General features: G+C 39.3%; 1 protein-coding gene across 1 annotated transcript in view; it reads right to left on the reverse strand.

The window, feature by feature from the left end:
• The window catches only part of LOC115212889 (kynurenine 3-monooxygenase-like), a 65,619-nt gene that overhangs the window by 37,829 nt on the left and 5,290 nt on the right, over window positions 1–22,500 (reverse strand). The window contains exons 2-3 of the mRNA XM_036503703.1: window positions 8,093–8,162; window positions 714–901 (exon numbers count right to left, since the gene is read on the reverse strand). Of these exons, the coding sequence (XP_036359596.1) occupies window positions 714–901; window positions 8,093–8,162 (258 nt within the window). The remainder of the gene's footprint in view (window positions 1–713; window positions 902–8,092; window positions 8,163–22,500) is intronic.

The raw sequence follows: 22,500 nt of genomic DNA on the forward strand, positions 1-22,500 counted from the left end.
ACCACCACCACCACCACCACCACCACCATCACCACCACCACCACCACCACCACCACCACCACCCACCACCATCATCATCATCATCATCATCATCATCATCATCATCAACAGTATCACCATTACCTGCACCATCACCAGTGAAGGAACGTATATGTGTTGAATTGACTTGCAAGAAATAGCCACCAAATCCTATATTAGCAAAAGGCAGGACACTTTGGAGCATAAGCTAGTCATTCAAAACAAGGAACTGCTACAGCTGGAATGCTTCAGTCTGCTCAATCAAGGCTAACCTGGAGTCAAACAACAATAGCAACAACACCAATATCACAATTATTAAAACCTCCATCATATCCACAGTTTAACGAGGAAGCCTCTGTGTACTTATTCCAGTAGCTAGAAATAACAACCAAATCTACCTCAAATCAAATCCTATCACCTTAAAAAAAGTTGTATAATGTAATATGGAGTGCACATTGCATGAAAGTAGATGGGATGGTCATGACTGGAATGGTTTAATCATTGATCTGCTCAGTCAAGGTTGATCTGTTATGATTACCATTTCATGATTGCTAACTCCCCCTCACCAACATTACCATCATCACCACCAACATCATCACCACTGTCAACATCATCACCACCATCACCACCATCACAATATTTATCAACACCATCAACATCATAATAATCACCATAATAGTCATCAACCAACTTACTTGATTTTCTCTGCCATAGGGGATCCTCTTCTTGGTGCTATCCCTATTGTGTATCATCCGCGCATACATAGGGATGCCAAAGGGTCTGACCTTCTCTCGCAGCCCCACCTCATTTAGTGCTGACAAACCCCGTTCAGAAAGGGCCAAGTTTATACTCCGGCCACTTACATGGGTTTCTTTTCTGATGTCTGAAAAATACAAAAATAATTGACATTATTTATAAATGTGTGTGTGTGTGTGTGTGTGTGTGTGTATGTGATGGAAATATTTTATACGCTTATATTAGCATTTATATATATTTATATACATATGCATTATATAGTCATATCTACATATATGTACATCCTTCTATTTCTTTCTCTGTAAATACCATAACACGACTATTCAATATGTCATTGGCGATGGGTGTTATACCTGCAGACTGGAGAACAGCGATAATCTGCCCAATTTTCAAGAAAGGGAGCCGCGAAGACCCGCTTAACTACCGACCGGTTTCCCTTACATCAATTATCAGCAAGATGTTCGAAACCATCCTTAAGAAAAGTATGATGCTCCACCTCCTAAACACTGCCTCTATCTCTGATTCCCAACACGGCTTCGTGCCAAAGAGATCATGCTTGACCAACCTACTAGTAATGGAAGAATTGGTGACGTGCATCCTCGATGATAGTGATGCTGTTGACATCGTTTTACTGGACTTTGCCAAAGCTTTTGACTCGGTAAACCACCGCCTATTGCTTGTCAAGCTTCAAGCATATAGTTTCCATCCGGATATTGTACGATGGGTTGGTGCCTTCCTCTCAGATCGCTCCTTCCAAGTCCAAGTTAATGGTTCGCGGTCCGACGTCTCCAGTGCGAGCAGTGGCGTGCCTCAAGGTTCAGTGCTTGGGCCCTTGTTGTTCTTAGTCTTCATAAATGACTTGCCCGACGACCTCACGCAACACACCCTTCTATTTGCCGACGATATCAAACTGGTCGCTCCTCGCGGTAATATAGAGGATCTTCGTCGATGCCTCCACCAAATTTGGAAGTGGTCTAACAATTGGGACCTGTGTCTGAACGTGTCAAAGTGCTGTCATCTGCCTGTCAGCTCTACTCTGCAACTCAACTTGATTTCGAGCCAGGTCGTCTGCTGCTGGAGAGGACCGATCAGGTAAAGGACCTAGGTATCTTGGTGGATTCCTCCTTTTCGCCTTCGGCCCAGTGCGTCCATGCTGCCAACAAAGCACGCGGAATTCTGTTCTTGATTCGACGGTCATTCGGAATGCTCACAGCAGCCATATTCCTACCACTCTATGTCACGCTGGTGAGACCCATATTGGAGTATGGGATTCAAGCCTCTTCTCCTTATCTCCTCAAAGACATACAGCATCTCGAAAGAGTCCAGAAGCTGGCTACCTGCATGGTTCATGGTCTCAAAAATTTGTCCTACGAAGAAAGGCTGAGGACGCTCGACCTTTATTCTCTTGAAAAACGCCGCCGCCGTGGTGATCTCATTCTCGCCCACAACATCATAAGCGGAAAGTGTAACCTCTCGAAAGAGCTGTTCTTCACTCCTGCTCCAGAGCGTCGGCTGCGGGGTCATTCCGAAAAGCTCTACCTGCGACGATTTCATCTCAATCGAAGGAGAGGAGCTTTCTCCGTCCGGGTTGCGGATCCGTGGAACAAGCTGCCAGACGAGATGGTGAAGATGCCGACGACCGCTTTGTTCAAAGCCTCCCTTGACCTCAAGTGGCCTGAACTCTTTACATGAACACCACCCTGTACTTAACTCCATGTCCCCCTACATGGCCTTGCTATTTGCTTTTGAGCCAAATTAACTAACTAACTAACTAACACACACACATATATGTGCATGTGTGTTTAGATATCTCTATATACCTGTGTGTGTGGCTTGTTTGGAATAATATTCCTTTATATTATCATTATTGTATATATATATACACACATACATACATATATATATACATACACACACATATATATAATATATATTTATATATATATATATATATATATATATATATATAGGGAGAATTCACGAAAAAACAAAAGACAAAGACAGGTGGTGTACAAAACAAACAGATGTATTAGAATAACGCTCAGGAATAGAAAAAGTCTTTTACGTTTCGAGCCTACGCTCTTCTACAGAAAGGGACACAGAAAAAACAAAGAGAGAAATAAGGAGAGGAAAAAATGTGTGTAGTGGCTAATGATCTATCATTGTGACACATGAGAGGGAAGAAGTAGGGGAGATAAGACCAGAAAATGCAAGGATGTTTAGAAAGTATAAAAATAAAGTAATGATAATAATAACAGTTTTACGTAACGTTCACAGGTTTTGACGTTGTGGTGTATTGCAAGGATTTCTCATCAAGAGTAGAGTCCACAGTGATCCGTAGGTAGGAGGAGTACAGCCGGAGGGTAAATGTCCAAATGGGAATCCGTAGAGGGTAGATAGAGAGTCCGGTGGAGAAGTTCGTGTGTGGTAAGAAATGACAGGATCAACATGTGCGACCACATGAGCGTGTGATATATAGGGAGAATTCACAAAAAAAAACAGAAGACGAAGACAGGTGGTGTACAAAGTAAACAGATGTATTAGTATAACGCTCAGGAATAGAAAAAGTCTTTTACATTTCGAGCCTACGCTCTTCTACAGAAAGGGACACAGAAAAAACAAGGAGAGAAAAAATGTGTGTAGTGTCTAACGATCTATCATGGCGACTGCCTGACAGAAGTGTCACACACGAGCAGGAAGAAGTATATATATATATATATATCACAATCAAGGAACGGCCACCCTATATTGATTAGATATATATATATATATATATTATAGTCTTCCAGGCAATAACATAGGATGCCCCTGGGAGCTCCTCTGTGCTGATGACCTTGCTCTAATTGCTGAGTCGCTATCAGAACTAGAGGAGAAGTTTCAAGTGTGGAAACAAAGATTAGAATCGAAGGGCCTTAGAACCAACCTAGCTAAAACTAAAGTCCTAATAAGTAGGAAGGCAGATAAACCACAAATCCCTTCAGGTAGATGGCCCTGATCAATCTGTAGTAGAGGCATAAGTAGAAACTCTATAAGAAGTACCCAGTGTAAGCTATGAACACATAAGAGGTGCAGTAATATCAAAGGAAGGCTAACTGGAAAGATAGTTTTTGTATGTGGCAGATGCTCGGGAGCAAAAAACACTGAAAATGTGCAGAGAACAACTTCCGCCACATTCCAGGGAGAAAAACTAGAAGTAGTGGATAGCTTCCGTTATATAGGTGACCAAGTCAGTAGCAGGGGAGGGTGCACTGAAAGTGTAGCTGCTAGAATAAGAATAGCTTGAACACAGTTCAGAGAGCTCTTACCTCTGATGGTGACAAAGAGCCTCTTGCTCAGAGTAAAAGGTAGACTGTATAACGCTTGTGTATGAACAGCCATGCTACATGGCAGTGAAACATGGGCTGTGACTGCTGAGGACATGCGTAAGCTCGCAAGGAATGAAGCCAGTATGATCTGATGGATGTGTAATGTGAGTGTGCATACTCGACAGAGTGTAAGTACCTTGAGAGAAATGTTGGACCTAAGAAGCATCAGATGTGGTGTGCAAGAGAGATGACTGCGCTGGTATGGTCATGTGGCAAGAATGGATGAGGATAGCTATGTGAAAAAGTGCCACACCCTAGCGGTTGAGGGAACCTGTGGAAGAGGTTGACCCAGTAAGACCTGGGATGAGGTGGTGAAGCACAACCTTCGAACTTTAGGCCTCACCAAGGAAATGATTAGTGACCAAGACTTTTGGAAATATGCTGTGCTTGAGAAAACTTGGCAAGCCAAATGTGACCATAACCTCGTGGCCTATGCCAGGAGCGTAACCAGCGCACTTATGCGTACCTTTTCCTTCTTTGAATAATAAAAGTCTGCTTGCGAATACCTGTTGAGGCAAGTGAAATCAACATCAAAATCAAATTCGATGACTGACATCCGTGCTAGTGGGGTGCAAAGAGCACCATACGAGTGTCATCGTTGACAGAGCGGCTAACCGGCTTCCGTACCAGTGGCACTTAAAAGGCAACATTCGAGCGTGATCGTTACCAGCGTTGCCTTGCTGGCACTTGAGCCCTGTGCTGGTGGGATATTAAGAGCACCATCCGAGCATGATCGTTGCCAGAGTGTCTATCTGACCTCCGTGCCAGCGGCACGTAAAAGGCACCATTCGAGCTTGATCGTTACCAGCATCGCCTTACTGGCATTTGTGTCGATGGCATGTGTAAAATGATTTGAGTGAGGTCGTGGCCAGTACCGCCTGACTGGCCCCGTGCCGGTGGCACATAAAAAGCACCCACTACACTCTTGGAGTGGTTGGCGTTAAGAAGGGCATCCAGCTGTAGAAACTCTGCCAGATCAAGATTGGATCCTGGTGCAGCCATCTGGTTCGCCAGCCCTCAATCAAATCGTCCAACCCATGCTAGTGTGGAAAGCGGACGTTAAACAATGATTATATATATAAGGCAAATAGGAAAACAGAGAGGATATAAAATCGACAAACATCAGGTAGTAAACATTCCATTATATTTATTTATCAAATGATAACAAACATGTGCTTAAGTGGTGCAAGTAAATGAATGAAATCAGCCAATAAATATGTAAACAGATATATATATATATATATATATATAATATATATATATATATCTATATATATATATATATATATATATATATTATATATATATATATATATATATATATAATATATATATTATATATATATATATATAATATATATATTATAGTCTTCCAGGCAATAACATAGGATGCCCCTGGGAGCTCCTCTGTGCTGATGACCTTGCTCTAATTGCTGAGTCGCTATCAGAACTAGAGGAGAAGTTTCAAGTGTGGAAACAACGATTAGAATCGAAGGGCCTTAGAACCAACCTAGCTAAAACTAAAGTCCTAATAAGTAGGAAGGCAGATAAACCACAAATCCCTTCAGGTAGATGGCCCTGATCAATCTGTAGTAGAGGCATAAGTAGAAACTCTATAAGAAGTACCCAGTGTAAGCTATGAACACATAAGAGGTGCAGTAATATCAAAGGAAGGCTAACTGGAAAGATAGTTTTTGTATGTGGCAGATGCTCGGGAGCAAAAAACACTGAAAATGTGCAGAGAACAACTTCCGCCACATTCCAGGGAGAAAAACTAGAAGTAGTGGATAGCTTCCGTTATATAGGTGACCAAGTCAGTAGCAGGGGAGGGTGCACTGAAAGTGTAGCTGCTAGAATAAGAATAGCTTGAACACAGTTCAGAGAGCTCTTACCTCTGATGGTGACAAAGAGCCTCTTGCTCAGAGTAAAAGGTAGACTGTATAACGCTTGTGTATGAACAGCCATGCTACATGGCAGTGAAACATGGGCTGTGACTGCTGAGGACATGCGTAAGCTCGCAAGGAATGAAGCCAGTATGATCTGATGGATGTGTAATGTGAGTGTGCATACTCGACAGAGTGTAAGTACCTTGAGAGAAATGTTGGACCTAAGAAGCATCAGATGTGGTGTGCAAGAGAGATGACTGCGCTGGTATGGTCATGTGGCAAGAATGGATGAGGATAGCTATGTGAAAAAGTGCCACACCTAGCGGTTGAGGGAACCTGTGGAAGAGGTTGACCCAGTAAGACCTGGGACGAGGTGGTGAAGCACAACCTTCGAACTTTAGGCCTCACCAAGGAAATGATTAGTGACCAAGACTTTTGGAAATATGCTGTGCTTGAGAAAACCTGGCAAGCCAAATGTGACCATAACCTCGTGGCCTATGCCAGGAGCGTAACCAGCGCACTTATGCGTACCTTTTCCTTCTTTGAATAATAAAAGTCTGCTTGCGAATACCTGTTGAGGCAAGTGAAATCAACATCAAAATCAAATTCGATGACTGACATCCGTGCTAGTGGGGTGCAAAGAGCACCATACGAGTGTCATCGTTGACAGAGCGGCTAACCGGCTTCCATGCACATAAAAGGCACCATTCGAATGTGATCGTTACCAGCGTTGCCTTGCTGGCACTTGAGCCCTGTGCTGGTGGGATATTAAGAGCACCATCCGAGCATGATCGTTGCCAGAGTGTCTATCTGACCTCCGTGCCAGCGGCACGTAAAAGGCACCATTCGAGCTTGATCGTTACCAGCATCGCCTTACTGGCATTTGTGTCGATGGCATGTGTAAAATGATTTGAGTGAGGTCGTGGCCAGTACCGCCTGACTGGCCCCGTGCCGGTGGCACATAAAAAGCACCCACTACACTCTTGGAGTGGTTGGCGTTAAGAAGGGCATCCAGCTGTAGAAACTCTGCCAGATCAAGATTGGATCCTGGTGCAGCCATCTGGTTCGCCAGCCCTCAATCAAATCGTCCAACCCATGCTAGTGTGGAAAGCGGACGTTAAACAATGATTATATATATAAGGCAAATAGGAAAACAGAGAGGATATAAAATCGACAAACATCAGGTAGTAAACATTCCATTATATTTATTTATCAAATGATAACAAACATGTGCTTAAGTGGTGCAAGTAAATGAATGAAATCAGCCAATAAATATGTAAACAGATATATATATAAATATATATATATATATATATATATATTATATATATATATATAAATATATATATATATATATATATATATATATAATATATATATATATATATCTATATATATATATATTATATATATATATATATATATATATATATATATATATATATATATATATATATATATATATATTAGAAGAAATGAGGTACTCAGAAAATCGGATGGTTTGTATTTACAGATATTTATTTGTATATTACATTTTTTATATATAACTTAGATCATATATTAGCTCTTTCCCCCATTCTTGTGGGGTTTTCAAATCAAACTGTATATATATTGATGAATGAATGATAATAGAAGAGAGTACAGATAAATTTCCATTTTAACCCCACCAGTACCTAATATTCTTATCACATTCTTTCTAAATCTGTCCATGTGAAATCATTAACCTGTCATCTCTATACAGTCCAAAGCTATGGGTTAGGTGTAAAGTGTACACTTTCTAGTTATATCTAAGATCAACAGACCTTTAAGATCGGTACCTTAGTTTTGTCAGAGCTCCTCAAAGATAATTAGAACGCATTTTAACAATTTAGGGGTCATCATGGCATATACTTATATTTTTAATATTATTTAAGCATTGTTTTATCTTGACGACGACACTGATGATGATGATGATGATGCTGGCAACAACAATGGCAACAATGACAATGTTGAAGGTTGTTGGTATGATGATGATAGTGATGAAGTGATGATAGCAAACAATGATGATAGAGAAATTGAAACCCTTACCTTTACGTAATTCATACAGTGAAACCTTAAATCCACGTTTAGCCATGAAACAAGCGTTCAAGGACCCAACCTGGAAATAGAAAATTACGTAGTTTTGATATATATATACCACAGTGTGGGATATTTATTTCTTTATCGCCCACAGGGGTGGTGGTGGCTAAACATAGAGGGGACAAACAAGGACAGACAAAGGGATTAAGTCGATTACATCGACCCCAGTGTGTAACTGGTACTTATAGTGTGGGATATTGAAATATGAAATATAGTAGAGTACTGGGCTAAGTTTCTTATAGACTCTAGTATTGTCACAGACTCGCTCTAGGTCCAATGGATACTAAGTTCACCTGGAATTCTATAAATAATATCGGTTTCAAATTTTGGCACTAGGCCAGCAATTTCGTGTTAGGGGTAAGTCGATTACACCAATCTCAGTGTTCAACTGGTTCTTATTTTATAGACTATGAAAGGATGAAAGGCAAATTCGACCTCAGCGGAATTTGAACTCAGAACATAAAGGCGGACGAAATGCCGCAAAGCATTTTGTCTGGCATGCCCACGATTCTTATTTCTTTACTACATACACAGGGGACAATCAACGACAGGCAAACAGATTGAGTCGATTATATTGACTCCAGTGCGTAACTGGTACTTATTTAATCGACCCCGAAAGAATGAAAGGCAAAGTCGACCTCGGCGGAATTTGAACTCAGAACATAGCGGCAGATGAAATACCTATTTCTTTACTACCCACAAGGGGCTAAACACAGAGAGGACAAACAAGGACAGACAAACGGATTAAGTCTATTATATCGACTCCAGTGCGTAACTGGTACTTATTTAATCGACCCCGAAAGGATGAAAGGCAAAGTCGACCTTGACGGAATTTGAACTCAGAACGTAACGGCAGATGAAATACCGCTAAGCTTTTCACTCGGCGTGCCAACTTTTCTGCCAGCTCGCTGCCAGTTCTATAAATAATATTGGCAGTGTTGCATCAATGGATGAAGTAAAATCTCACTCGTGAATAGAAATACAGTCCATTTCAGATAACAATGCTGTAGTTTATCACTGGGATATCTTGTATGGTGTAGGGGTGTAAATGTGTGTGTGTGTGTGTGTGTGTGTGTGTGTGTGTGTTTGTGTGTGTGTGTGTGTGTGTGTGCCTTCAAAGTCTAAATGTAATTTCACTCTTTCATTATCATATTTATAATGAAACACAATCTACATACTTCTGTGAATTTTTAAAATAATCAAGAATTTGGCAGGAGTTAGTAAAATAACTTATCTTTTCAGTTGTTCTTTGAAACATAACTTGATAAAAGAGTATACATAAAAATATGATGGAAGGTTTTAATTTACTGTCAATATAAACGCTTGAAAATATTACGTTTTATATCGAAGAACTAAAGGGAGTCTCAGATGGGTTGGTATCAAGAGTTAATGTTTCAGCTTTAGTTTGTCTCAGAGTAGCTTTAGCACGATACTTGTTTTGAGATCAATTCTATCAACATAAATTTTCATTAGTGAAATGGAAATGGAAGGAACCAGTATGAAAGAGAAAAAAAAAATCTAATTGTGAACACTTATAGAAGAACAAATATTTGAATACCAGAATATTCTTCAAGGCCATTACCAAAAAAAAAAAAAAAACATAACTGAATGAAATATACATCAACATCCCAATATTCAAGCATATTGGGAGAGACGCTTTGTTATCTAACATTGAACTCATTAAGATGCATCATTAAGTCAGCTAATTTCCATAACCATTCACCATTTACAAGCAGCGACTGAACAAAATTTTTCTCAATCGTAAAAAATGTCAATCGCTATCTGAAGTTCAAAAACAAAACAAAACAATCGTGAGATGACTGAACCATTCGCCAACCATCTTACAGCAGTGCGGTGCAGCAAATCGCTATATCCACCTTTTATTTCCTAAGAAAACTGGAAACTAATGATGATTGATGGTATGCAACTAAATAAAATTCACCCTTGATAAAATTGGCTCATTTTCACTTGACAGACATAATTGTTTACTGCTGTTGAATGATGAAGTGAATCACTTAGATTTTGTTCATCCTATACTATCATAAGCTTTGTAGACTTGTCTAATGAAATCTTCTCCTACACCTCAAATACTTTCCCTCTATCGCTTGTAATACACTTAAGCCGTTTCCAAACCAGATTGTACTTTGTCGACATTTTTACCTCCTCTCTGAAAATGCATTTGAAAACGTTTTCACCTGCAGTCCATCCCTGCCCATGCACGCTCCTTAATGAAGAATGTCCTTCTGTCACGTCAAAGCCAACATTGATTCTCAAAAAAAAAAAATACTGAATGTTCTGACATTAAGATTGATTCATTAAGAGCCAATGAAAACCAGTGGAAATCTTGTGCTTTGTTGTATATTTGGTGCATGATGTAATTTCAACTGCTTAGTTTTTGCATGAAAACTAATAACACTATAACAAAAAAAGAAACAGAAATGAGAATAACCTTTACTAGGTGTATTTTGTGTGTAGATAAGGAATATATAACATCCATTTCTTGGACCGAAACTGTCAACTCTAAAAGTTATGAACGGATTTTGATATAATTTTAATGTAGTGATAGGTAAAAATACACATCTTACCTATTATCACTACAAGCAAGCCAGACCAGGGTATTTGTCAACCTAACCTATGAAAATTATGAAGTACACTCAATATTTTTATAGTTATATGGGTCCACATCTGTTGTAAATCTGACAAGAAACCACACCCCATCACCCGACCTGAACTCAATGATCTAGTTCATGATCTAACACTTACTAAGCAACAAAGTGAAGTCCTGGCCTCAAGTCCGCAACAATGGAATCTGTTGGATGAAGATGCTTGAATTAAAGTATTTAGGAAGCGTTCTGCAGATTTACAGTAATTCTTCATTTTGGAAAACAATTTGACTTGTAATGACCTATTCACTGCCCTTGGGCTAACCTATAAACCAAATGAGTAGAAGTCGTTCATAGATGCATCCCTTTACAGCATAAATGCGGTTCTCTTGCACATTCGGAAGATCACCATACCTTCAGTTCCAATTGCTCAGTCAGGCATTTTAAGAGAAACGTATGAGAACCTTGCTTTTAGTCTAGACCGTATAAGTTACAAGGAGCACGTGTGGCTAATTTGTGCGGACTCGCTAGTAGTAGCCCTACATAATGGGCTACAAACTGGATACACCAAGTTTATGTGCTTCCTTTGTAAGTGGGACAGCAGGGCCAGATCAGAACATTATGTATGCTCAGAATGGCCACCTCAGGAAACTATGTCACCAGGATGCCATGATGTAAATCATGAGCCACAAGTTAAGAAGGAGAAAATCATTTTGCCACAACTGCATATAAAAGTAGGCCTAATGAAGCAATTTACCAAAGTACTGCAACATAACAAGCCATATTCATAAGCCCTCAGATTTATCAACTTATAACTGATGAGGACTTCGAGGCAACAATGGATGAAACTGAGCTAGCAGCCTGGCATGCATTCAAAGTTGTATACAAAGAAGTTCTGGGAAAGTACTAAGTGGCCCACTGAGAGAGTATAGTGGAGAGCCTAATCAAATGCTACCAAGATTTCCGATGCAGTATGTCACCGAAGATACACATTCTTCATTCTCATCTCTCCTCCTTCCCAGAGAATACAGTAAATGTGAGTGATGAACATGGAGAGCGGTTCCATCAAGATATTGCGTCAATGGAAAACAGGTATAAGGGAAAAATGGAGCTCAGCTATGCTAGTTGACTTCTGCTGGAACCTGAAGCGTGAGATGTCTTATAAACGAAGAAGTAAATACAAAAATATAGATTAATACATTATATAATGCTAACAAACATGCCGATCCATTATATATTCAGGAATTAATTACAATGGACATATTTAATCTGACTTTGGGAGCAAAATAAATTTATGGTATCGTGGAAATTGGTTTAAATTCCATAGTTATTAAGTCGGTAATTTAGGAGAAAATTTGACGCGATGGGAAATTTTAGCTATAAAATTCGAATTTAGCATAGTCAACTTCATAATTTGTTGTACAGTGTAACTTTCAATGACTATATGATTTTTCTGGACATATCTCTTCAATTAGCAATGAAATCTAGGATTTGAACTCCATTTTCTAAGTTAACAAGCTGTTGTCACGAATGGACCATGCAATCATTACATGTATATCCAATTTATCAACTAATCGACTTGCAGATTATACCACAAAGTCAGGACAAATGTGAATGTCCTTAAGATTCTGACGTTTTCTTCTATTTATAATTTATCTGGTGCCAAGAATCTTGGCAGAGGTTGAGAGCAAGCAGGGAACACACATCTTACCTATCGCCACAAGCAAGCCAGACCAGGGTAGAGTTTTAGCAAGATTTGGCGGACTAACATCTTATCGCTCAGGCTGAGTAAAGACACATTATTTCACTCTTACCCAAAGCAAACCAGAGAAGTGAACAGATTCGGTAAAACTCACATCTCAGTATTCATTCAAGACCAATTTGTTCCTGTCTCTAGTGTAAGTCATTGATGACTGTACAATGTAGACACCGAAAGTCAATACCTATATCTTAAGTCACCTTACAATGAAAGTTCGTGCGTGTGTGTATGTATGTGTGTGTGTATGTGTGTGTGTGTTTGTGTGTGTGTGCGTGCTTGTGTACAGCCTTTATTTTAAATAAATTATCAAATGTCTGTGAGTTTCCTGTTTGCAGCACGCAACCAAGCACAACCCATAATAAACTTACTCTACAGCCAACCAAAACTCCTGGTGACAATGGCGATAAACTAATTCACCTTCAGTAAATGGTTTTTCTTTCTTTGCTAACAAATAAGCTATTCTCAAACTGGTTTCAGCTGCAGTTTTATTATTTACTAGCAGTATCGCCCGGCGTTGCTCGGGTTTGTAAGGGAAATAACTATATAAGCATTTTTAGAGAGTTATAGCCAAAAAATAGCAAAAAAAATGCATTAAAAATGGAAAAAAAATTATGGTAAATTTTTTTTAAATCGTTGACTCATCGTAGACATTTTTAGAGAGTTACTTCCCTTATATAATAGCGAAAAAAATGCATTAAAATGGAAAAAAATGATGGTAAATTTTTTTTAAATCGTAGACTCATCGTAGACACGCGCTAATACCCAGAAGGGCTCGATATGAATCACGACTATAAGATACCCGGTTTTGGTTAAACTGCACTGCAAAATGTGGGAGTAGTTAGGAATCTAAATCGTAGGAGACAGACACACAACTTCACTTTTATATATAAAGATATATTCTGGTGGAAAATTACTGCGGTTAGAAGATACCTTGTTTCAAGACTTCATATTTCGCATTACATAACTTTCCTGACAGACGAGAATAATGAAGGGAATTCTTCGCTTGGTGAAGTTCGATTATATTGTATTCCTTCAGCACTGCAACAGTATCAATAGTTTCTTGCTGATTTCAGTTACAAAGTATTCCAGCCTTGAATATTCTTTAGCGACGCATTATTCAGATATTTAGAATATCTGAGTCTATACCTGTTATGAGTCCTTTATTAAGTTAATGTTCTGTTTTTATGGCTATATAAACTAAAAACTGAATTTAATTGCTCACACACACTTACACACACCACACACACATGCACACAAACACAAACACACACACATACACTCACACACACACATGCAGATATATGTATACACACACAAACACACACATTTTGGGAAGCTAATCTTTTCACTTTCTTATACATGTCTCATAAATACACACACACACACAGATATGTATGTATGTATGTATGTATGTATGTATGTATATTTGCATGTGCGTGTGTATGTGTGTGCATATATATATATATATTAATACATGCATACACACCCACACACCCACACACTCACACACACACACACACACACACAAACACACACACATATATAAATATGGTAATGTATAAGAGAGAACCATAATCCTTTCTTTTCCCTTCTCTGTATATATATATACATATATATATATATGTTGTGGAGGTGGATACCATAACCTTTTAATCTTTCTCATTCTCTCTCTCTCTGTCTCTCTCTCTCTCTCATGGAGACAGACCTATGCATCAGACAGATCACATGAGTAGCAGCACAGAGCAATACGAAACAAAAGAGGCAGGCATGACGTTCTAGGTGCTAAGTAATGATAATAATTACAGCTATGAAAGTGAACAATACATACCTTCAGGTTGTTTAATAGACAATAAATACAACAATGCAGTCGTTATGTAGCAACCTGCTCCAATCACACTTCCCTACACCAAACATTTGCTGTTTCTAAACCCTCAAATTTTTGTCTGTAGATCAACCCATCCCTTCCATCAAACCCTCAGTTGATCATCCAGCAACCTGAACATCCGTTAGGAGCATACTGGAGGAGGTAAGACAGTTTGTATTTATGTGTGATATAATGTACTAGGTCTGATCAAGAAGTATTCGGATTGTTGCCATAGTAACGAAACTAAAGCATGCAGAGTATAAAGCTGCTGGGCACAGACTGACCTTGAACTCTGCTGTGCATGTGCACTAAGATTTAACATTCTAGCTCACTTCTGCTGTTTACAGCAGTGCTTGGAAGGAAGGTGTGTAGCGTGTGATCATTGCATTGACCATGACAGAGAAAGTTGTCATGGTGATATCTGCTCAGAGGCCTATGCAAGTTTGCAGAAAGTGGATGGGGAAGAGTGTATGAGCTGCACACAAGTGTACGAATGGTTGAGACATTTCCAAGATGGCTGAAAAAATGTCATTATCTACAAACGTTTTGGGAGATCTACAACCAGAAGAACTGAGAAAAACATTGCAGATGTGCATACAGCTGTGAGGAAAAATCGTCAAATCACTATCCATGAGTTATCATAGGATGTGCAAATTAATTAAGATTCAGCTCTGTCCATAATCCCTGAAGATTTGGGTATGAGACATGTGTCTGCCAAGTTTGTGCCAAAACTACTTTCAGTTGACCAAAAAGACACTTGGGTTTCAGTTGCACAAGATCTTGATTGTGTCAAAAATAATGAAAACTTCTTGAAAACTTTGTGTAGGCCACTGAGCAGATATCATGAAGCTTTTGGCAAAATTCAATGTAGATTCTCTGCTCAAATTTCTCTGTCATAGTCAATGCAATCCTCACACGCTACATGCCTTCCTTAAAACTTTGTGAACATGCACAACATAGTTCAAGGTCAATCTGCACCAAGCAGCTTTACTCTGCATGCTTTAGCTTCATTGCTATGGCAACAGTCCAGATACTTATTGATCAGACCACATATGTTGTTGGAGATGGAGAGCATTCTACTCAGTGAAGGATGTGCTGAAGGTGGACCTGGACAAGGCATCTTCAACAGCACAGTCTTGCCTGCAATGTTATATGCATGAGAGACTCGGACCTTGAAAAAGGGAGAACAACAACATCCGCTTACGGTGCAGAAAGCTATGGAAAGGTTGATGTTGGGAATCTTGCTAAGAGATCATATCCAAAATGAGGAGATCAGGGATAGAACTGGAGTGAAGGCCGCTGTCGCAGAATACCACCACTCAAAGCTACAATGGGCCAGTCATGTATGTCACAAGGTTCACAGACAATTGGTCAACCCATGCAGTTGTCAAGTGGTACCCGCATGAGTGGAAGAGACCACTCGGAAAACTGCCAATGAGGTGGGAAGATGATTTTACGAAAAATGTTTGCAATGGCAAGAGTATGAGGGGAACGGACCAAATGTTGTGGCCAGTGAAGCCAACTTGGCACCAGACAGCCTGGCTGATCCAGTTGATCCAGGTGATCATATATGTTGTAGTTGTATGTATTTCTTTATTGCCCACAAGGGACTAAACATAGAGGGGACAAACAAGGACAGACAAACGGATTAAGTCGATTACATTAACCCCAGTGCGTAACTGGTACTTTATTTATCGACCCCGAAAGGATGAAAGGCAAAGTTGACCTCGGTGGAATTTGAACTCAGAACGTAATGGCAGACGAAATACCTATTTCTTTATTCTCCACAAGGGGCTAACCATAGAGTGGACAAACAAGGACAGACATAGGTATTAAGTCGATTACATTGACCCCAGTGCGTAACTGGTACTTTATTTATCGACCCCGAAAGGATGAAAGGCAAAGTTGACCTTGGTGGAATTTGAACTCAGAACGTAACGGAAGACGAAATACCGCAAAGCATTTTGCTTGGCATGCTAACATTTCTGCCAACTCGCCACCTCCATATATGTTGTAGTTGTATAATAATAATAATAATAATGGTGATGATGATGATGATAATAATAATAATAAAGAGATACAAATACCAAGACAGATTCAGAAGACCAGTGGCTATGGATGAGGAGGTGTGACCTGAAGACAGAGACAGAAGCAATTATATGCACAGTACTAGAACAAGCAATAAGGACTAACTATGTGAAGTGCAAAATGACTTACCAGGTCATTGCCTTAATAACAATAATAATAAAAACAACAGCAGCAGCAACAACAACGACAACAGCAACAACAACAATAAAACAGTTGATAGGTGCGACCCAGATATAATCATATCTGTGCTGGAATTAGGCGGAGTAATGCTAATTAATTGTGACAAGTGTGGCAAAAAAGAAATGCGATGGAAAGCAAGAGAACACTGATAATTATAATTTCTTCTATGTTAGACACAGATTAAGTAAAGAGTAGTCGACACTATAAACCCAAGCAGTTGATGATCCTTAATTTTATCAGACCCTGAAGGATAGGACATAAAGTTGATCATTGTAGGATTTGAATGTAAAAATCCAACCCAGAATGCTAAATCAGATTTTAAAAATCCCCTAAAAAATACTCCCAAATATTTTTTTATTATGCTTTAACTATTCTACTAATCCGCAGGTCTTGTAATGATGATGGTCACCCCCATCAGCTCAGATGTATGAGTGTTTGAAGAGAGTAATAGCAAAAATAAATGATCTTTTTTACTCTAGGCACAAGGCCTGAAATTGGTGGGGGAAGGTGACAGTTACTTAGATCGACCCCAGTACACAACTGGTACTTAATTTATCGACTCCGAAAGGATGAACGGCAAAGTTGACTTCAGCGGAATTTGAACTCAGAATGTAAAGATAGACGAAATACCACTAAGCATTTCGCTTGGCATGCTAATGTCTCTCTCAGCTCGCCGCCATAGCAAAAATAAATAATTTTAAAAAATGAAATAAAAAGAGCTGTATCTACTTGCAATGGATGTGTGGAATGTAATTTGAATCCATGTATGTATTTTGCTATGAAATCGATATAGGGACATTGATGATTTTGATTTTGCCTGAGATTGGACAAATATGTCTGTTGGTTAGAGGATATAATTCTTTATTGTTCTATTTCCTCAACGCAAATTGTCTGGATGCATCATGACACATTATATGCCATGCATATCAATCTAGGCAACAACTTTCCCAAGATGTCAAATTAAGCTGTAGAGATTTTACTGGTTGCTTCAACTGACCCTTATACCTAAGGAAAGGTCTTCCTTTGCCACAATATCCCTATGCTTCTTGATCATACGAAAGAATTTTTGGAATGTGGTCATCTTTTATTCAAACAACATCCTACCCATCTGCACAGGATTCTCACCAGCATGCTTCGGATACTTGAGATATCACATTCTTCTAAGATCTTGACATTAGATATCTTATCTTGCCATTTTATGTTGCGTATGTTGCACAAACAGCACGAGGAAAATTTTAAGTTTCTTTACATATCTGTAGTAAGGAGTTAAAGCTTCTGCTCCATATAAACGTGTGCTCAAAATACAAGATTTGTATACACTTATTTTCATTTTCAAACTGACATCATGTTCATCCCACAAACACTATTAATAATAATCCTTTCAATTGTAGGCACAAGGCCTGAAATTTGTGAGGAGGGGTAAGTTGATCACACTGACCCCAGTATATGACTGGTACTTAATTTATTGACTCTGAAAGGACGAAAGGTAAAGTGAACCATGGCAGAATTTGAACTCAGAACATAAGGAGGGACGAAATGCTGTTAAGCATTTTACCCAGTGTGCTAACAATTCTGCCAACTTGGGGTAACATAAAATGTGTAAAAAAGTAAAAAATTACAAAAATATAAATTTTAACAAAGAATAATTCTCCAGAGGAGGAAGACTACCTAGGGCTGCTCATGGAAATCCCACAAAACCATAGAGCCTCTGACCACTAGGGCAAGTGCCCACTCCACATCATTTGCAGGTGTATGTTTAATGTAGGCCTGTTCACTCGTACAATTCTTGCCACATTCACCCACCTTTCAATAAAATTGCTGGGGGGCAGCACTTCTTCCTCACTCTCCTTTTCAAACAAAGCTTGGAAAAGTTAATGAGAGCTTGGCCAAAGAGAAAAGTATCTGTCTTCAGCCCTTTCAATCTGTTTCACCACACAACCTCTTTCCCTAAGGCCACCACACAAAGGAAAACTGCCTGCCCTTCCTGGCCAGTGGGACAATCTTCACAATGGATTCAGCTGATAGCTGGATCCATCCTACACGTGACAGTAAGTGTTTGACAGTAAGTGGAAAAGTTGATGAGAGCTTGACCAAAGAGAAAAGTATCTGTCTTCAGCCCTTTCAATCTGCTCCACCACACAACCTCGTTCCCTAAGGCCACCACACAAAGGAAAACTGCCTGCCTTTCCTGGCCAGTGGGACAATCTTCACAATGGATTCAGCTGATAGCTAGATCCATCCTACCTGTGACTGTAAGTGGTTGACATAAACCCACAAGTTAACAATGCTCAAGCACTGGACAAGAACATGCAGAACGGTTCTGTTGCTTCGCATGCATCTCAGGTAAGCTCAGCCAACAACACTTCCATGACTGTAGAGTTTATCTTGAACTGACAATACATCCCCATAGGACTGCCAAGCCAAGGGTTTTTGGAAATTATCCAGAGGCCCCAACCCCAAAGTCCTATAGAACAGACCAGCCAGTCAAGTTTTGTTGATGCCAAGAGTCTCTCCAAGAACATAGTCACACATATACAATGTGACAAAGTCATAGAGTCAAGATGGCCAGATATTGTACACAGCAGTAAAAATGTAAAAGCAGTTAAGCAGTTAAGACAATAGAAGTTGCAATATCGGGTGATTCAAAGGTGAAAAATAAAGAACTAGAAAATACTGGCAACTGAGGGATGAGATGGGCTTTGGAGTATTGAGAAAGTGATTGTGATATGGGTAGCAATTGGAACATTGGAAGCAGTCTTTGAGGGCTTTGAAAAGCACATCGGGAATATTAGAGTTACTAATAAAAGTAAATATAAGTAAATATATAATACAAAACTGCTACAGTGATCTCTACACATGCACCCCAATCAAAACGGAAACTTGTATATGTCACCCAGGTTTTTCTAACACTAATCAACATATACATAAACCAATGTACACAGTTCTATATTTAAGAGATGAGGAATTATGTACATTATTTACATTTTATTATCATTATTATTCAGGTCACTGCCTGAAATGCCCGTGGGCATATGGCGTAGTGGTTAAGAGTGTGGGTTACTAACCCCAAGATTCCAAGTTTGATTCCAGGCAGTAATAATAATAATAATAACATCGAAAAAATACCTTAGGAATGAGAACCCAGGTTCAAAATTTCCCCAAGACACCTGATGAAGGCTGGAGGGTATATCAGCCGAAATGTGTTAACAACAAACAAAATGAAGACAAATATCCGTCAAATGAAAACCAATATACACTTCCAACATAAAACTATAGGCATGTTTATGTTTTTGTGTAACAGAATCTTTCTTTCTTTCTTCTCTCTTATCTTTCTCAACTCTCTCTTTTCTCTCTCTCCCTCTCTCTCTCTCTGTCTCTCTCTCCTTCTGAAAATGTCTTTCTAAAGTATTAGAAGTCAACCTGTCAGATGACTATAATACATAGATGTAAATAGGATTTACTGAGAACCCTATTAAACAGCATAGGTATATATTCTGGCACTCAGAATGACATTTTACTACTTCACTATCCAAATATATCTAGACTTTAAAGGATAATAATAATAACAATTATACAATCTTCTGATTCATTATTGAACCCAAATTATACTGATTGACTAGCTCCAGAATAGAATACCTCAGTGTTTCAAAGAAGTGTAATATTTATTCTATTACAGCTGTTTGCAGTTTTGAACAAATTGTTGTAAGCAAATTTCCTACACAAAGGATTTGATATACCCCGAAAAAAATTCATATACATAAATACATACATACTTACGTACATACATACATACGTACATACATACATACATACATACAAACAGACAGACAGACTGACACACACACACATGCATGCATGCATGCACATATACATATGTGTATGATTGTTTATACTAATGCAGATAGAGAAAGATCAAAGCTAAATTATTGCATATTGTTATCAAGTATCAAGTAGATTTGTCATCTTAACAAACAATAATGCTTGTCTGAAAGGAATGAAGAAATTATCTAAATACAAAGATCTGGAAATAGAGATAACCAGAATGTAAGGACTGAAAACAGGAAAAAAAAATTCCTATAATAAAAGCTGAGATAGGAATGATTACAGAGAAATACATAACCAAATCCACAAGACTTACAGATATGTAGATCATAGAGAAAACATCAGTATTATGCATTGTACAGAGTGGCTATGTGGTAAGTAGCTTGCTCACCACCCACATGGTTCTGGGTTCAGCCCCACTGCATGGCACCTTGGGTAAGTGTCTTCTACTATAGCCTCGGGCTGACCGAAGCCTTGTGAGTGAATTTGGTAGACGGAAACTGAAAGAAGGCCGTCGTCATCATCATCATCATCATCATTTAATATATGAGTATATATATATATATATATGGTTGGCGTTAGGAAGGGCATCCAGCTGTAGAAACTCTGCCAGATCAAGACTAGAGCCTGGTGCAGCCATCTGGTTTGCCAGCCTTCAGGAAAATCATCCAACCCATGCTAGCATGGAAAGCGGACGTTAAACGATGATGATGATGAGGATGATGATGTATGTGTGTGTATATGTTTGTGTGTCTTTGTTTGTCCCCACAACATCTCTTGACAACCGATGCTGGCGTGTTTACATCCCTGTAACTTAGTGGTTTGGCAAAAGAGACCGATTGAATAAGTACTAGGCTTACAAAGAATAAGTGCTGGGGTTGATTTGCTCGACTAAAGGCGGTGCTCCAGCATGGCCACAGTCAAATGACTGAAACAAGTAAAAGAGTAACAAGAGAGCGAGAGTCATTAAAAAATGCAAAGCTAAAACGAAATCCTGTGGCTTAGTGGTCAGGTTATTCAGATCACAATTGTAAGGTTGTGAGTCTGATACCAAGTGTCATGTTGTCCCCTTGAGCGAGGCACTTTATTTCACATTCGTTCAGTTCACACAGCAGGTAAAATTGAGTAGTACCTGTATTTCAAAGGGCCAGTCTTGTCGCGTTCTCTGTCATGCTGAATCTCTCTGAGAACTACGTTAAGGTTATGTGTGTGTATGTGAAGTGCTCAGCCACATGCATGCCAATTTCAAGAGTTTGCTGTTCCATTGGCTGGATCAACTGGGACACTCGTTGTCATAACAGACAGGTTGCCAATCATTAGTAAATGCAGAGTTGCACTAAAAAACACAGCATACAAATGAGACTGTTTAAAGATAATTTTAATTACAAATAATAAATAAAATCATCATCATCATCATCAACATTTTACATCCATCTTTCATGCTGGTATGAGTTAGATGGCTTGACAGGAGCTAGTAAACCAGAAGACTGTGCCGGCTACACTATCTGCTTTGGCATGATTTTTACAGCTGGATGCTCTTCCTAACACCAACCACATTACAATATGGATTACTTTAAGTAATTAACAGTAATAATTTGAGAACTGAAAAGGTAAAACATCATCATCGTTTAGCATCCGTTTTACATGCTAGCATGGGTTGGACGGTTCGACCGGGGATCTGGGAAGCAAGAAGGCTGCACCAGGCTCCAGTCTGATCTGACAGTGTTTCTACAGCTGGATGCCCTTCCTAATGCCAACCACTCCGTGAGTATAGTGGGTGTTTTTAGGTGCCAGGCGAGGCTGGCAATGGCCACGATTGGATTGGTGCTTTTTATGTGCCACCAGCACGGAAGCCAGTCAAGGGGGCGCAGGCATCGGCCATGTTCGGATGGTGCATTTTACGTGCCACCGGCACAGGGATCACAACTGCAGTTTCCATTGATTGTTGATGTTGGTGTACTTGACTCAATGGATCTCCTCAAGCACAGGGTCGACGTATAACAAATATAAGCATGAAAAACCACATCATAGTTCACAACTC

This window comes from Octopus sinensis, linkage group LG6, assembly GCF_006345805.1.
Source record: "Octopus sinensis linkage group LG6, ASM634580v1, whole genome shotgun sequence".
Classification (NCBI taxonomy): Eukaryota; Metazoa; Mollusca; class Cephalopoda; order Octopoda; family Octopodidae; genus Octopus; species Octopus sinensis.